Genomic DNA, 15,897 nt, shown 5'->3' with positions numbered 1-15,897 from the left:
CACATAGTGAGGCATCATCCCTTCCCAGAGGCCACGGAGATGCCCCGGCCCTGCTCAGGCCCACCGTCCTGAGGACTTCCTCCCAGCTCCTCTCTCACAGCCTGAATTATATGCACCCTCAGAGGAATGAGACAAAAATAGCCAGCCCACTGCACATCTTCACCAAGACAGGGCAGCTCTGTCTCCTGGGGCCAGTTCTTTCCATCTCTGCCCCTGAGGTCTTTGCCAAGAGCAAGTGATGACACAAGCCCACTGAGACAGCAGATCAATGAGTGTCTGTGTGTGAAGCAAAGGGGTCAGAGCCGGCCTTTTTAGGACCCTGGCTGGAGGTGTATGAATTATCTGTTGCTGCCTAGAAAGCAACCCCAATACCGAGGAGGGGCTTAAAAGAACAAAAATTTATTTTCTCACTTTCTGGGGGGCAGATTCCAGGTGTGGTTTAGTTGCATGCCTCTGGCCCTCACATCTCACAATTGCAATAGGGCCATTGACTGGAAGGACAGTCACCCCAAGGCTCCACTGGATCTGTTGGATCTGCTTCCAAGCCTCTTCACATGGCTGTTGGCAGGCTGCACATGATCCACATCCAGATCCCTCACGTAGTTGCTAGCCAGCCTTGGTGGCTCACCACGGGGCCTCCAGAGGCTGCCTGAGTGTCACAGCATGGTAGCTGGGGAAGAGAGAGAGAGAAAGCCCAAGTCAGAAACCACAGACGCTTTGTACCCTAGTCTTGGAAGTGACATATTCTGTTCCCTGGGAGGGAGTCATTAGGTCCAGCTCACATCCAAGGTGATGCCTCCACAGGGGCGGGCATGGGGAAAAAGGCGGAAAGAAGAAAAAAAAATCATAACATTTTTTTGAGAGTGGAAAGAACCCAAGCCCAGTGAGCCCAGCTCAAATGCTGCATGTTCTGTGTAGCCCTGGGCTGCCTGCCACCCCGCAACTTAAGAGTCCCAGCCTCTAAAGTCTTCCATCCACTGAGCTAACAGACCAGCCCAGCCAGCCTCACGGGCTGTTCCGTGGATCAAAAGATCCAGTGGCTATGGATACACTTAAGGAAGCCCCTACACATGGAATGCCAGTCTTGGGCAGATGGTAGTAAAAAAGCAAAACAAAAACAAAAACAAAAACAAACAAACAAAAAACAACACTCCTTGGGGCACCTGGGTGGCTCAGTCAGTTAAGCAGCTGACCCTTGATTTCGGTTCAGGTCCTGATCTCAAGGTCCTGGGAGGGAGCCCCGCACCAGGCTTGGCCCTCAGTGCAGAGCCTGCTCCAGATTCTCTTTTCCTCTCCCTCTGTCCCTCTCCCATGAATGCTGGCTCTCCCTCCCTCTCTCTCTAATACATAAATAAATAAAATCTTAAAAAAAAAAACCCACTCATAAACCGGCCATGGGCACACCTTAGGGCACATATCCGCAGGGCACAGTATCATTCCCTCAAGATCACCCTTTCCACCCTGGCTGTGAGTCCTCGGCTGGCTGGGCTAGGTGGGGTGCATGCATCCATCCACCGAGGTCCCCGTGTGTCCAAAGCCCTTCACCAAGTCCTGCCCCTTAACACGGACCCTTCTGTGACAGTAGCAGCCCCTCTTTACAGATGAGGACACTGAGGTCCCAAAAAGCCAGAGACGACCTCCCTGAGCTCATCCCCTACACGTGCTTTGGTCCGAGGGTTTCCTCCCGGGTCAGGCCACGCGGACCCCTCTCATAAAGCAGCCCCGCCCCAGCCCCTGCCCAGCGCAGCACCTTACTTCGGCGTGTGTGACAAGTACCACCGTCCAAGAGCATCTTCCTTCTCCTTTGCTTCTTTTTTTTTAATTGTTGTACCCTCTTTTCCCCGTGAAAACATGCGTTTACTTTTCTGTCCAATGACCCCCGTGTCTCTAAGCCCTAGAGGAGTGGCAGGTGCACAGCAGGGGTGCAGAGCAAAGCTGTGGAGTGAATGCGTGAAGTGGGGGGCCGGGTTTCCAGCAGACTTCTGCTGTCTCAAAACCCACACTTGGAGGCCCCGGGGCTGGCAGACAGCCGCCCCTTCCCCGGAGCCTGCCTCCGCGGGGCTGCCCAACTTCTCCCTTTGGGGGCAGCTTCTCAGGAAGGCCTCCTCAGCCCCCAGGGCCACCCGGCTCACGCGCGGCCTGCAGATGTATTCAGCAAGTAAGCTCCCACCCTCCTTGCCCCGTGACCCGCAGGGGAGCTGGGGCTGGGTCGGCTCCCAGGGGCCCACAGCACCCACACACGCCACCCCACGAGCCCGGCTCTGGAGAGGGGAGTCTCCCCAGCCCTTCCTCTTGGGCCTCCCTCTGGTCACTGTCTACCCACCCACAACCACCAGCACCCAGGCCTGGAGGGAAACCTCCCTGCCCCCCCCCCACTTCCCATCATGCTCTGCCACAGCGTGCTGGGGAACTGAGCGGCCCAGTGGTTCCCGGAAGCCCAGAGAGGCTGCTGGCTTCCAGCTGCTCCCTGAAGGCTGGGAATGCCCGAGGGAGGACCCAGAGTGCAGCCCTCCCCGTGGCCTGCTGGCAGGGTCCGACTCGCTTCCTGAGCTCTCAGCCAAGGCCTCCTCTCCCGGGCTCCCCGTCAGCCCCCATGACTGGTACCATCCTGGACCCCAGGCCCCCCAGTGGAACCAAGAGACATGAAGGCCCAGGCCTCCTTCTACCTACGGCACACTGTGCAGTGACTGATACTGGCAATGATCGCTCATGGAGGACCCCCCCTTACCCACATCAGGGCCAATTCCCTCCCAGCCCCTCCTGGAAGGGTCTCCAGGGGCACCGCAATTGCATCCCTCACGACAGCCACAATATGCACCCCTGCCACGCACCCCGGCTACTTGGGAGAGGCCTACTCAGTGGCACCCAAAACAGCCTGTCCCAGACTCCGTCCTGTATCCCCAGGGCAAAGCTCAGGCCGGACACGTAACAGGTTCTCTGAAAACATGTCTGCTGAGCGAGGCGAGTCTTGCAGAAAGGGTCCTGGCAACGGTGAAGAGAGGGCTTCGTCCCCAGTCCTGGAACTTCCAGGCTGTGTGACCACGGGCAAGTCCCTGTCCCTCTCTGGGCTTCAGTTCTCTCATCCGGATAGCGGAGATCAGAACTTGCAAATTACTGGCCCAGAGGTACCATCTGCGTTGTGGATATGGTGTTTGTGGCTCGTTCAGTGTTTAATTTTATTTTAAAATTCTCAATGTTTAAAAATTGGGAGATTCCCATAAAACCTGAGGTTTTCAGCTTTTATTGAAAAAGGAGAAGATCTTGGCTCTACTGGGTCCCTAGTCACACACACAGTTGGCTGGCCGGGGCAGCAGCGCAGTGGGGTGTGGACACAGCGCAGCACCCCCTCACTCCCTAGACCTCGCCCAGTATGCTTCACTTGTGTGTGTCACTGCCCAGCCCCCGCAGGCATCCGAATTTGTCACCCCTGAATGTCAGCATCACCTGTCTGTTCTTTGGCTCTATGACACCTAAAGGAATCCTACGGGATCCCCAGGTGACAAAAACCATTAACACCCTGGATGAGAAGCCACTTCAGCTGAGTGGAGAGAAACTGCTGTTTCTGAGGATGACACAGAGTCTATAAATAGCCTCGGAGCCAGGTGAGTATGGACACCTACCCAGTCTCACCTGGGCCGCGAGTCCCAGAGGGCGGGGCATGCTTCCGTTCACGGCTCAGCCCAGGGATTGTCCCTCTTCCTGATGCCGCTGAGGACAGTACAGGTAGGGATGACTTCACAGTTCAGCCTGTGGAGAAGGTGGAAATTTTCTCTGGCTTGGGCAGGAAGCAGTGATGACATTTGATTTTCCAAACAGGGTAGGAGTAACATGAGTGAATGAGGCCAGTTCCCAGTCTGGGTCCTGGGGATGGGGCCACTGCACCATCAGTGGCTCCTCTGGGCTACCCAACAACGTTAGACCTCAGCCCGGCCTCCAGGACCCCCCTGTGATTGCCCCCTACTCACAGCCCAGCCTTTCAGCTTATGGTCAATATTGCATCACAGCCCTTCCTTGAAGGTAGCCCAGGCTGGCTCTGGCTCACTCCCCCTCTGGAAGCTTCTCTCCATCTTTGAGTCTCTGCCCCTCAAATGTGGTTGTCTCCAGGCTGATCCCCCAGGCAGAAGCCACCTGCTCTGTCCCTTGAGTTCCACAGTCTTCTCTGGCTAACTCCTCAGCTTCTCTCCTACTGCTTGTCCCTCTTACCCCCGCCACCCCATTTACCAGCCCCATGATGGCAGCAAGAAGGGCCTAGTCTATGCAAGGACTCAGACAGAGTCCTCCCCGTTCCAACACTCCAGCCCTGGGCAATTCACCCTCCCATCTCTTAGGGCTTTCCTTCCCCATCTATGAAATGGAACTGCCTCCCAAGCTATGATGGGAAGCAGAAAAAAAAAGGGCTGGGCAGGGGCTCTGAGAATGAAAAGGGTTGAGTGAACGATGGCAGCTCTTCCCTGGGTTAGGGCTGCTCATGCTTCCCTGGGGTGGGGGATAAATGGAGGCCCTCCAGGAGCAGGCTTGGAGGACAACGGGGTAGCACTAATCCACCAGCATAGCTACGGGCTGTGTGAGCTGAGGACCTGGAATGGACACTGGGGTGAGTCCTCTCTTCGTCTTTCAAATCTATAGTATGTAGTGATACAGCAGGGATCTGGGAGATTGCTGAGGGCCTGGATGGGGCACGGAACAAGCCAGCTCCCTACTCAGGCCTGTCCTACTTTAGGGCACGATAGTCATGAGAAAGGAGGAGCCATTCCCCAGGACCGAGTGAGGCTTCATCCTGGGCTGGAACCTGGGAAGCCTCCGGGCTCCAGGATACAGCTGAAGCATCACTGAGTGACCAGGGTCCTCTTGGATCAGGATTAGGGAAAGGGACTGTAAACTTCCAGAAAAGGGCCAAGCCAAAACTTTCATGAGCCTAGAACCTCATGAATTTCCTTGGGCCAGGATTTTGCCATCTGACTCCTTTCCAGGAGCTGACTCAGGTCCCAGGTCAAGCCCACCTGACTCCAAGGTCCAGCCTCCACCCTCTTCTTGGGCCCCTTGGACCTCGGAGCCCCGGCAGCTGAGACCCACTGCTGTCTGAGCCCTAAAGCTGAAGTAAAGATGGTCTAGACCCTGTCCATTGCTGATGCACAGTACCTAACAGTTGACACACTCCTCTCTGTCTTGTTCATTTTATCCTTGAAACACACCTGGAAACAAGCAGGGTCAGGATTACCATTATATCCTTATTCTCCAGAGGGGAAACTGAGTCTCAGAAAGGTCTGAGAAGACTGGCACAGGCTGGCAGGGGAAGATCCAGGCTGCTCCTGGCCCTGGGCCGTGCCTTCCTCAGTATGGGTCCTTGTTTCCCATTTGGAGAGTTCAGGTCGCCGAGATGCTCTCCTGGGGCCCCTATTATTTACTCACTGTGGGCCTCCCACACCTACCAGGTTTCTATGAAGCCCCCCTCAACCTGTGGGATAAATCCTTTTCACCATGGTCCTCAGTTCCCCTTCTCTTCCTGCCTTGCCTTTTCACTTTTCCTTGCATTCCCTATGAAATGGGCCCTGTGCTGTTACCTGCAGGTGTGTTCTTGGGGTGACAGTGGTGGGAGGGAAGCCAGCAGCTGCCAGCTGACCCAGTTGCTGGGGACCAGGCCTGTCTGTCCATGGGATTGGGGAAGGGGCATCAGACTCACCCCTGGTGGAGGGCTGGGGCCTGGCCAGAGCCTGCTGGGCACCTGCTGAGTTCCAGCGATGTGGAAAGAGGATGTGGTGTCTAGAGGCATCCGGGGACAGGGCCAGACTAGGACTAGGAGGCCTGTGGTCGCCAGGGGAGGCGTCACTCTAATCCCCCTCTCATCTCCTCCTCCTCTGTCTCTCACTCACGTCTCTCTTGGTCTCTCTGTCTGCAGGGCCTAAGGGGGGAGAGGAGGCCTACACGGAGGGCTCAAATGTAGATTTTTGTTATATTCAAATAAAAACATATGGCTGCTCATATTTTGGAGCTGACCGCGTTTTAGCACAGTTTCCCGCTTTCTTTTTTTTGTTTTAGTGTGTCGGGGCCCTTGCAGAGTGGAACCGGCCCCCTTTTGCCAGGTCGTGCATGCGTGTCCCCACTGTCCCTGGCCTTGGGGGGCGCCCCAGCCGCCGGGCTGCGCTGCCCGCCGGGGCCGCCAGGGGTCGCCCGCGGCCAGGCCCGGGCGGGGGCGGGGCCTCGGGGAGAGGGGCGGGGCCTCGGGGCCGGCCCGGCCCTTAAAGCGGCGGCGCGCGGCGGGGCTGCGTCTGCCTCCTGGTCGCGCGCGTCCGCGGCCGCCGTGGCCCCGGTGCCCCGGTGCCCCGGTGCCCCCGCGCCCCCCGCGCCCTCCGCTCCCGCCGCCCGCCCGCCGCGACCCCGACCGCGATGCTGGCGCTCCGCCGCGGCCCCCGCCTGCTCGGCCTGCTCCGGGGCCCGCGCGCCGCCCCGCCGCGCCTCCCCGCCGCCCGGGCCTGCAGCGGCGGCGCCCGCGACCCGCCGTCTTCCTCGGGGAACCCGCTCGTGTACCTGGACGTGGGCGCCGACGGCCTGCCCCTCGGCCGCGTGGTGCTGGAGGTGAGCGCCCTGCCTGCCCCGGGCCGCCCCCGGCGACCTCGCCCCCGCCCCGGCCGCGGGCCTGTGTCCGCGTCCCTAGGCGGAGGCCTCCGAGGGGGTCTCGGGGTCTCGGCACCGCGGGGGCGCGGGGCGGGCGAGCTCAAGGTCAAGGTCAGGTCGGGCAGGTCGCGGGCGGGGAGAGCCCGGCCTGCAGGCGGGCGGCGGGGCCGGGGGACGTCACCCCGACACAGGCTGGGGGCTCGGGGCGCCCCCGCGGGCGGCGGGCGGGCGGGCGGGCGCTCACGTGGCGGCCCTGGCGGAACCCGGAGCCCGCCCCCGCCCCTCGGTGGGACCCGCCCGCCTGCGGGCACCCGGGAGGGGCGGGGCGGGGCGGGGGCGAGGGGAGGCGGTAGGAGGGGAGGGGTTGGGGGAGCGGGCAGGAGCTGGGGGGGAGGGGGTTAGGGGCGGGCCGCCGCGGAGGGCCCCCCTGCCCTTCACCCCAGCCCCCCCCACCGGCTCCCGACTCACAAGGTAAGACCCGGAACGGAGGGCGGGGAGCGCAGGTGGGGCCCTCAAGGAGCTCCCTTTCATACGGAGACGCCTCCGTCGGGCCCACCCTCCTTGCTCCCGTCCATTTGAGCGGTTCCCGCCTGGGTTCTGGAAGCTGGGAGGCAAGAGCCGGGCTTACCCCGCACACTCCCCTGCCTCTCTCCAAGCCTGTTTCGCTTCAAGGCCTGGGGGCGCTTGGACTGGCTCCTGGGGGGGCCAGAGCCCCCACCCCCTCCCGGTGTGCTGGGGGCCCAGCTGCAGAGCTGCACCAGTTCCATCCCCTGGGAGCAGGCCCCCTGGGAGCAGGCCCCCTGGGAGCAGGCCGGGGTGGCACCGTCTTCTCTAGCCACAGATAAGGAACCCGCGGCTGCCTCCTCCCAGCCTGGGTGCAGGAAATGACCGGCCAGAGGAAGGCTGGGAGCACCGCCCATGGAAGGGGCTCTTGGGCCACTGGGGTTGGGTGGTGAGGAGGTTCCTCCGTCACCTGCCTCCGGACTGACCACCTATTCGTGTCCCTGGTCTCTCCCCACAGCTGAAGGCCGATGTTGTCCCAAAGACGGCAGGTAAGACGGGGTTTGGGGCCCTTCTGAGTCTGGTCTAGATGGAAGAGAGGGGCCAGGTGGGGAGGATGGCGAGAGGAGTCGGGCACAGAGACCCAGCACCAGATGGGCGCTCCAGAGAACGTGAAGCTCGGCCGCTGGGTACCCGGGCAGCTCTGCGCCCCTCTGCCCTGCAGTCCAAAACAGCCTCTCAACCGGTAGAAACACCTGTAAATTTCCATGGGGACATCTTCCTCCCTCCCGGTGCCCGATGGGGCAGGGTGGTGGCTCCGTGGCCCAGGGACTCCATGCGGGGAGCGTGTGCTTGGACACCAGGACACTGAGCTTTGAGAACATGACCTGCCCCGGGTCGCCCAGCCAGAGCAGGCCCCGGGGAGCGGGAGTGGGGGTGGGAGGGGGAAGGGGTGCTGGCTAGAAGGAGGCGCGCCCCTCAGCCTGGCCCTGCTGACCTGCCTCTTCCTTCAACCCTCAGAGAACTTCAGAGCCCTGTGTACCGGGGAGAAGGGCTTCGGCTACAAAGGTTCTAGCTTCCACAGAGTGATTCCGTCCTTCATGTGCCAGGTACTGCGGCCCTGTCTGCCTCGGTGCCTCCTCTGTGAAGTGGGGGGTGATGATGGCTGGGACAACCTTGTACGGTGGTTGTGAGGCCACCTGGGTGCGAGGAGATGCCAGATGGACGGGGCGGGTGACTGTCTGGGCCTGTCTTCTCGCCCAGAGTCGGTGGAGCTCGTGTGGGCGGCTGTAGCTTCCCTGCCCTGGCAGTTGAGCGACAGGATGGCCTGGCTGGTGGGGCTGTGGGGGGCGAGCGGACACAGAGGTCCCGATGTGCATAGGGACGGGTGGGGGGGGTGACGGTCAGGCTTTGGAGGACCACGTCCCCCGTGTGTCCCACTGAGTGCTTGGCGTGCTTGGAGTGGGAGAGGGGGAGGAGGAGGGAGCGAGAGAGACAGCACTGACAAGAACACACAGGTCTGGACCCAGAACTTCGACACCAGGGCCTCTTTCTCAGTTACGTGAATGTTCTTCATTCACGTGTGCTGCATATTTTTCAAAAACACTAGTATCGCTGTGTCAGAAGTTTTGGGATAGAAGTGGACAGCGAGAACTTTCCGGGGGTCAGGACCCCGCTGACAGGGCTTGGTGTCTTGAGGCCAGCAGACCGTAGAGGCAGGGCATGAGTGTCATGACCTCTGTGAGACCTGCCAGCCCGGAACGTTCTCTCCCCCATTCCCTCCACTCAGACCTAGGGCCGCCCTCATATTGTGAGGGGCGGTGGGCTGGGGCTGGACCTGGGCCTGCTGACGGGGCGAATGAGGTGAATGCAGGGGCGGGAGGGGAGGCTGTGGCAACGTGGACAGGTCTGGCCAAGCCTGTGGCTCTCTGCTGCCCCCAGCTCTGCCCAAGGGGCTGTCCTGAGCCAGGTCAGGGTCTTCCTCTGAATAGCAGCAGGCGGGCCGGGGCGCTTCCCAGGCTGGCAGGCTCCCTGGGGCATGAACTGGTCCCAGGAGGCCCAGGGCAGGGTTTTGAATCAGGCACACCTGGGGGCAGCCTGCTGGCGTTTAGGTCTGGCTGGTCAGGTCACTCCTCTCACCCGAGGAGCACAGCTCAGGAACACAGCCATGAGGCCTTGGCCAGGGGCTGGGGCTGGGGCGCCTCTGGCCACAGCTCCCTGTGAAGCCTCAGGCTGGAGTGAGGAAGGATCCCAGGCCTGGGCAGGTGGGGGGAGAGAGGGGGGCGGGGGATACTCCATCCTGGGTCTGCAAGGCATAGGGAGGCTACCTGGCTGGTGAGGGAGGAGATGCCGGGCAGGCAGCGGGGCTCAGCCTAGGGAACTGGCTCTCTGGCAGCTGCCGCTCCCCTACAGAGCAGCCTCGGGAACAGGGACCCCTGGCCACCTCCCTGTCTCCCCTCCAAGAGTTGCGGGTAGAAAATTCTAGGTCACTACCTACGAATCTTCTCAGAATGGCCATTAGATCCTTTAAGAATCATTTAAAAACTTGCCTGGATAAAAAAAAAAAAAAGTGAATCGTTTGGAAGGTAGGGAAGTTATTCATGGCCGAAAATATTTAAGCTTTTATTTTTTTCTTACTTTCTTTGTTTTTTAATTAGTCCATACATCCCTGGATGTTTTTTGACCCCCTGGCGTGCAGGGCTGCCGGCTGGGTGGGTCCTGGGTGGGTTGGGGGGCTCCCTCCCAGCGCCGGGGCAGCACCCCCGCGGCCAGCTCGGGGTGCTCAGGAGGTGCTCTGTGCTCGCAGGCGGGCGACTTCACCAACCACAACGGCACCGGGGGAAAGTCCATCTATGGAAGCCGCTTTCCTGATGAGAACTTCACGCTGAAGCACGTGGGGCCAGGTGAGCGGGCCTGCGGTTCCCCGGTCCGGACGCCCTGAGCTCTGGGCCGGCGTTTGCAGCCTGATGACTGATTTCCCAGAACCCGGTGATGCCCCTTCCCTCCTTCTACCCTCCTGGTCGGGGTGTTGGTTCTCCTGGAGCTTTTTCATGCCAAAATAGAAATAAGCCTTCCTTGGAGAAGCTGCTAAAGAACGCCTTTGAGCAAAAGCCAGTGTCGGGTCACATTTAAGACCCAAGGTGCAGTACGCAGAAGCGTGGAGGTCGGGGTGCATAAGTCCCGTTCCAGCCTCCACTGTGGAGCACAGGGGACGGGCCCTGGGGAGCTGTCGAGCGCTGGGCCCTGCTTGTCCTCGCCAGACTCCAGGACCTCAGACCCAGCCGTCCCTGCCACGGCGTGAATGACTTCCCAGGCAGGAGGCGCCTCCTGGCGCAGCGTGGCTCACTCCTGCTTGTTTTTGCAGGTGTCCTGTCCATGGCAAATGCAGGCCCCAACACCAACGGCTCCCAGTTCTTCATCTGCACCGTGAAGACGGACTGGTGAGTCCCCACGCCTGGCTCCAGGCCCTCTGGGAAGGAGGAGGATGCAGCTGGAGGAGGGTTGATGTGCTTCCGGGGGAAGGTGGTGTGAGACCGGACCGTGCTCTGGGACAGAGGCCCTCACCCGGGCTGTGTGTCCGTCCGTATGGGAGAAGGACGAAGTGCATAAAAGGAATGAGGGAGGATTCGGGTCGTTCTTAGAACCGTGTCTTTTAGGTCTCTATTGCTGCGCGTGCACATGCACACACGCGCGGGCTTTTACCAAATACATCTGGGACAGACTGCAGAGCTTCTCAGGCCTCAGGGTGGCCTGTGGTGAAAGCTTGTTTGCTTGCTTTAACATGTTGTTCTGGCCTTGAGCTTGGAGCACACCTCTGGCCCACACGCCTGTGGATTTTAGGGATGTCTTCCCTGGCACATTTCCTGTTACCTCGTAAGTTCGTCTGTCCAAAGTCCCCTGTGTCCTAACCCTGAGGCACATGGGGTTGAGGGGACAATAGTTGACCAAGAGATAAGACTTAATAAAGTCCATTTCCTAGGACTCCAGGGAGACCTGAGTGGCAGATGGATACTAGCTGTCGCTGACCCCAAGCCAGGAGGGACACGGGTGTCAGGGCAGGTCGTTGCTGGCTCTGGCCTGCTCTGGGCTCCTTCTGTGGAACCCCTGATAGATCCTGCGGTTCTGCCCTTGGCTGGATCCAGAGTTGGCCTTGCTGGCACCAGACTAGGCTGCTTTTGGGTTCTTGGAACTCTCTCAGATTGGAACTTGTGATCTTGGCTCTCACCTTGCCACGCATGACCACGAAGACGGTTCCATTTACACGTACCTCTTGTTTCTTGAGAGTAGCTTGATATCCTGTGATCTCCGTGTGCAGAACAAGAATAATTCACTTTTCATAGATGAGGTTACCAGGATCCAGGTTAAGTGGCCCGGGGCAAGGTCACATGGCATGTGAGACAGAATGTGCCCTGGAAGGGAGGGATCCCCTGGGGCATTTTTGGGGAGCTCAGCGAGGCTTGATGCCGGAGCTTTGGGGGTGGGTCCAGATTTTCAGTGTGGATCCCTGTCAGAGTTGCTAAATAGTTAGCTAAATTGATGAATAGTTCCATGACCGAGGGACCATGATGACGTTGGTGGACACTGCACTACTCTTATTCGTACTTGACTCACCTCACAGGTTGGATGGCAAGCATGTTGTGTTTGGCCACGTCAAAGAGGGCATGGACGTCGTGAAGAAAATAGAATCTTTTGGTTCCCGGAGTGGGAAGACGTCCAAGAAGATCATTATCACAGACTGTGGCCAACTGAGCTAACCTGCCCCGGCCAGGGCGCTAGGCTGGTTGCAGCTGCGTTGGTGTTGAATCACCTGGACGGCCACCTCAGGCCCCAGCAAAGGTGCCCCGTCAAGTTGCCTGTTCTACCATCAGTGTGTCTTTGAGGAAGGCCTCTCTAGGATGTCACATCTCCACAGGGCCCAGCAAACTGCCTCCCATGTCCACCCTTCCTCACACCCCATTTCAAGACACTGGTCGTGAACACGATGTCACCGCTCCTCATCAGGCCTTCTCCGTGACTCCCCAGCCCCAGTTCACCTGTGCCTCTCATCAGGCCTTCTCCGTGACCCCCCCAGTCCAAGTAGTACACCTGTGCCTTGGACGTTGGAAGCAGCGATGGCTTAGCTTCAGGGACAGGTTCCTGCCTTTTCCTCGGCCGGGGCCAGGAAAGCCAGCCGCTGTAAACAGGCCATTATAGTTGTTCAGTGGTACCTTCGAATCAGAATAATTTAATGCACGAGGTTGCCCCGAGATGAAGCTGTGACATTAACTACCCTGTGCCGTCGTATGACCTCAGTTGGCAGCAGAAGCCATGGGAACCCAGAGCTTGGCCTTCGGAACATTATCGGGGCTTTTGTGAAGGGTCCTCAGCCCTGGCGTTTTCTCCCAGCCTCTGTGAATCCCACTGGTTTGCTGCTATGGTTTTTGAGGGGTGGAGAAGCAGACAAACCTGGGAATAAACCCACTGCAAGCTGTGCCTAGTTGGTGAAGTTGTGAAAAATGGAAATGGCCCGCACATGCCGGGGGCTCTGGAGGAAAGTAATTGTGTATTTTCGGAAGGGCTTTGATTTATCTGTGTTTAATGTACTGATTATGTATATAATTCACTTTTGGGACATTTGTGTTCACTTGAAATGTGAAAATAAATCCTATTTTCTATAGAAGACTGTGTGGTGTCTGGTGGTCTTAGGAAGCAGTGTTTATAACTCCAGGATTTGGAGCCAACTTTTATTTATTTATTTTTAAGATTTTATTTATTCGTGAGAGACATACAGAGAAAGAGAGAGGGACACAGGGAGAGGGAGAAGCAGGTTCCCTGCAGGGAACCTGACGCGGGATTCAATCCCGAGTCCCCAGGATCACGCTCTGGGCTGAAGGTGGCGCTAAACCGCTGAGCCACCCGGGCTGCCCTGGAGCCAACTTTTACTGGCGTTACTACACATGGGTCTGGGGCTCTGCTGAGGGTTTTTACCCGGATGATCTCACGTAATCAGTCCAACCAAGAATGTACTGTTGTCATCCTCATAGACGAGATGGGCTCAGACAAAGGATCTTAGAACCCACAGCCTGTCAGTGAGCACTGGCTCCCCACCCCATCCCCTGAATCACAGCTCCCCGTCCTAGTGACCCCGAGTCTGTTTTGGGAGCTGGCTCACAGAGTGGGGAGAGGCAGATGCGATCCATGTAAAGGGCACAGCGTGGGGCCTGGCTCGTCATTTTAGTATACACTCCGGAGTCCTAGGGCTGATGACATCTCCCATGTGTCAGAGTCTTAGACGAGCATCTGTGATCATCTCCAGTTAGGTGTGGACTTGACTCTCCTAGATTTGCCACTCACATTGGGGATTCTAGATGATTCTGAGTCAACAGGGAAGGCAGATTGGAGTGGGAGAGCGGGATTCAGAACTGAAATGGCCAGAGATGGCAGTTTGAATAATAGAATAATCACGTTCTTTTTTTTTTTAAATCACATTCTATTCACAATACGAATGGAATTATTTCACCTTGGGATTCCCAGAGTCTAATGATGTGTGCTGCCTGTCATTCTGAGGTCACAGTGGCCACAGTTGGGTCATTTGGAGGCTTTCTATGATGTCAGTCTCCAGAGTTTAGCTGCATGGGCAGGGAGCTCAGCTAGCTTAACAGTTTTCTTAAGAAAGTCTTAAGAGATGATGCCTGGGTGCCTCAGCGGTTGAGCGTCTGCGCTCGGCCCAGGGCATGATCCTGGAGTCCTGGGATCGAATCCCACATCAGGCTCCCTATAGGGAGCCTGCTTTTCCCTCTGCCTGTGTCTCTGCCTCTCATGAATAAATAAATAAAATCTTAAAAATTCTTAAGAGCCGTAGGGGTTCACAGAACAAGGGGGAGACAAGGGACATGGGCCCCCAACCCCTATTTTCAATCAGATACCCTCTTTTTTTCTTGTTGGGGCTCTATAAGGGGTCTCATGTGAAGAATGGGATCTTGAGCCCAACGGTAATCATGATAATGGTGATAATAATTGGTGATTACTCATCCAGTCCAGTGTTTTACAGATGGGTGAACTAAGGCCTCGAGTGGGGTCACGATGCCCCAGGTGACCCTGTGAGTCAGTTGGCAGAGCAGAGGCTAGAACTCGGATGCACCGATCCAGAGGGCTCCCAGTCAGGGGCCTCTCCCAGTGCACGGGCCCCTTGGTCCTCAGACCCCCACATCCAGAACTCTAAAAACAGGGTTTCCTGAAGATGAGGCCACTCGCTCCACTGGCCAGCTCCCTTCTAAGCACCCAGCTCAAGGGCCTGGGCCTGATCTTACTGGATAAAGTAGGAGCCTGAGACGCAGATAAGAGGGTGACTTGCTGGCACATGGCACCTGGTGCCTGAATGAAGACGTGAGTCATCCACGTGCTCTCAGATGTAGTCATGTGACACATGGAAGCACAATGTGTTTAAATGTCTGCAATATCATTTTCCTGAGACAACACATGATAAACTTTTCAAAATGACTTCACCGAGTATGACGTGCATATAACAAAAGTCATGCATTTTAAGTGTACCCCTCGGTCACTTCTGATAAATTCACACACCAAGTGAAGTTATACAATATTCCCATCTCTCCAGAAAGCCACCCCCATGTGCCTTCCCAGGCCACCACCACTGCATCCTGTCACTGTAGATGACTCTTGCCTGTTCTAGGACTTGGTATATGTGGAGTCATGCAAGATTTGCTTGCTGTGCCTGACTTCTTTCATGGAGCGTGTGTGAGAACAGAGGAGAATTTAACCCCCTTCTGGGCTCTAGCATGTTGCTCCATGAAAAGGAATGTCTGTAAATGTTTCCCAGGTCCGATGAGGCCGGAAGCAATGCTTCTAGGAATCCTGGGGTGCCGGCAAAGCATGCAGAGTCCTGGGCCATACCTGAGACCTATTGGATATAAAACTCTATGGGGAGGATCTAGGAATCTGAATTTTAAAATAGTAATTCTGAAGGTTGAGAATTTGAGCATAGGCCTGCAGGAGCAAGGGGGTAAGACTCAAAAGGAAACCACTAGACCACTTTAGTGTCATTGGTTACTTCTGGAATGCTTTTTGGTGGAAGCTCTGGGAATCTGGAGCAAGCCCTCTACCTATAAAGAGCTCTTGGATGGTGACGGGGAGCGGCCAGTTCAGTCCAAGCTTTGTCGGCTGTTGCTCTTGCACAGCGCTGGCGAACCTGGCTTCCCAATGCCTCACCTTGGGGGGGAGGTGCCTTTGAGGGGAGGACCTCTGGGTGGTGGCCTCAGCTTTTCCTTCATCATCAGGAGGAGGTCTGGCTTGAGTGGGTCCAGACTGGACAGCATTTCTCAGTGAGCCAGAAGTTAGCGGGTGTCCAGGGCCACGGGAACAGAGTGGGTGGAGAGAGTCCTGGTGCTACTGAGCCTCCCAGAGCAGTCTCAGCCTTAAGAGGCTTTCCAGAATTGTGGTGGTACAATTATTATTATTATTATTTTTAAAGATTTTATTTATTTATTCATGAGAGACACAGAGAGAGAGAGGCAGAGACAGAGGCAGAGGGAGAAGCAGGCTCCATGCAGGGAGCCCGACATGGGACTCAATCCAGGGTCTCTAGAATCACGCCCTGGGCTGAAGGTGGCACTAAACTGCTGTGCCACCCAGGCTGCTCTATTATTATTTTTATTAACATTATGGTGGTTAATTTTATATGTCAACTTGACTGGGCCATGGGGTGCCCACACATTTGGTCAAGCATTATTCTGGGTGTGCCTGTGAGGATGTTTCTGGAGGAGATTAACATTTCCAGTTGGTAGCCTG

General features: G+C 57.3%; 1 protein-coding gene and 1 long non-coding RNA gene across 4 annotated transcripts; one reads left to right on the top strand and one right to left on the bottom strand.

The window, feature by feature from the left end:
- Window positions 1–378: 378 nt before the first annotated feature.
- LOC129509842 (uncharacterized) lies at window positions 379–6,839 on the bottom strand. Of its 3 annotated transcripts, none has more exons than XR_008664418.1 (4): window positions 6,526–6,839; window positions 5,681–5,918; window positions 3,621–3,747; window positions 379–670 (listed from the first exon to the last, which is right to left on the bottom strand). It is a non-coding gene; the product is annotated as an uncharacterized LOC129509842 (long non-coding RNA). The 3 variants fall into 3 exon arrangements; XR_008664417.1 differs by having other exon boundaries at window positions 3,631–3,747; XR_008664419.1 differs by having other exon boundaries at window positions 3,631–3,747; window positions 5,681–5,899.
- PPIF (peptidylprolyl isomerase F) lies at window positions 6,370–12,772 on the top strand. Its single transcript, XM_055325716.1, has 6 exons — window positions 6,370–6,573; window positions 7,634–7,664; window positions 8,134–8,222; window positions 9,920–10,016; window positions 10,478–10,553; window positions 11,732–12,772. Exons 1-6 carry the CDS (start codon window positions 6,385–6,387, stop codon window positions 11,865–11,867), a joined length of 618 nt encoding a protein of 205 aa, XP_055181691.1. The 5' UTR covers window positions 6,370–6,384; the 3' UTR covers window positions 11,868–12,772.
- Window positions 12,773–15,897: the final 3,125 nt, after the last annotated feature.

Source organism: Nyctereutes procyonoides, unplaced genomic scaffold, assembly GCF_905146905.1.
Source record: "Nyctereutes procyonoides isolate TBG_1078 unplaced genomic scaffold, NYPRO_anot_genome, whole genome shotgun sequence".
Classification (NCBI taxonomy): Eukaryota; Metazoa; Chordata; class Mammalia; order Carnivora; family Canidae; genus Nyctereutes; species Nyctereutes procyonoides.
Note: the sequence above shows the minus strand (reverse complement) of the source record. Positions and strands in the feature narration are given on the sequence as shown.

Coding starts and splice junctions, on each gene's coding strand:
- PPIF (XM_055325716.1), top strand. CDS start 6,385: ATGCTGGCGCTCCGCCGCGGCCCCCGCCTGCTCGGCCTGCTCCGGGGC. Junction 8,223..9,919: donor TTCCGTCCTTCATGTGCCAG/GTACTGCGGCCC, acceptor CTGTGCTCGCAG/GCGGGCGACTTCACCAACCA. Junction 10,017..10,477: donor GCTGAAGCACGTGGGGCCAG/GTGAGCGGGCCT, acceptor TTGTTTTTGCAG/GTGTCCTGTCCATGGCAAAT.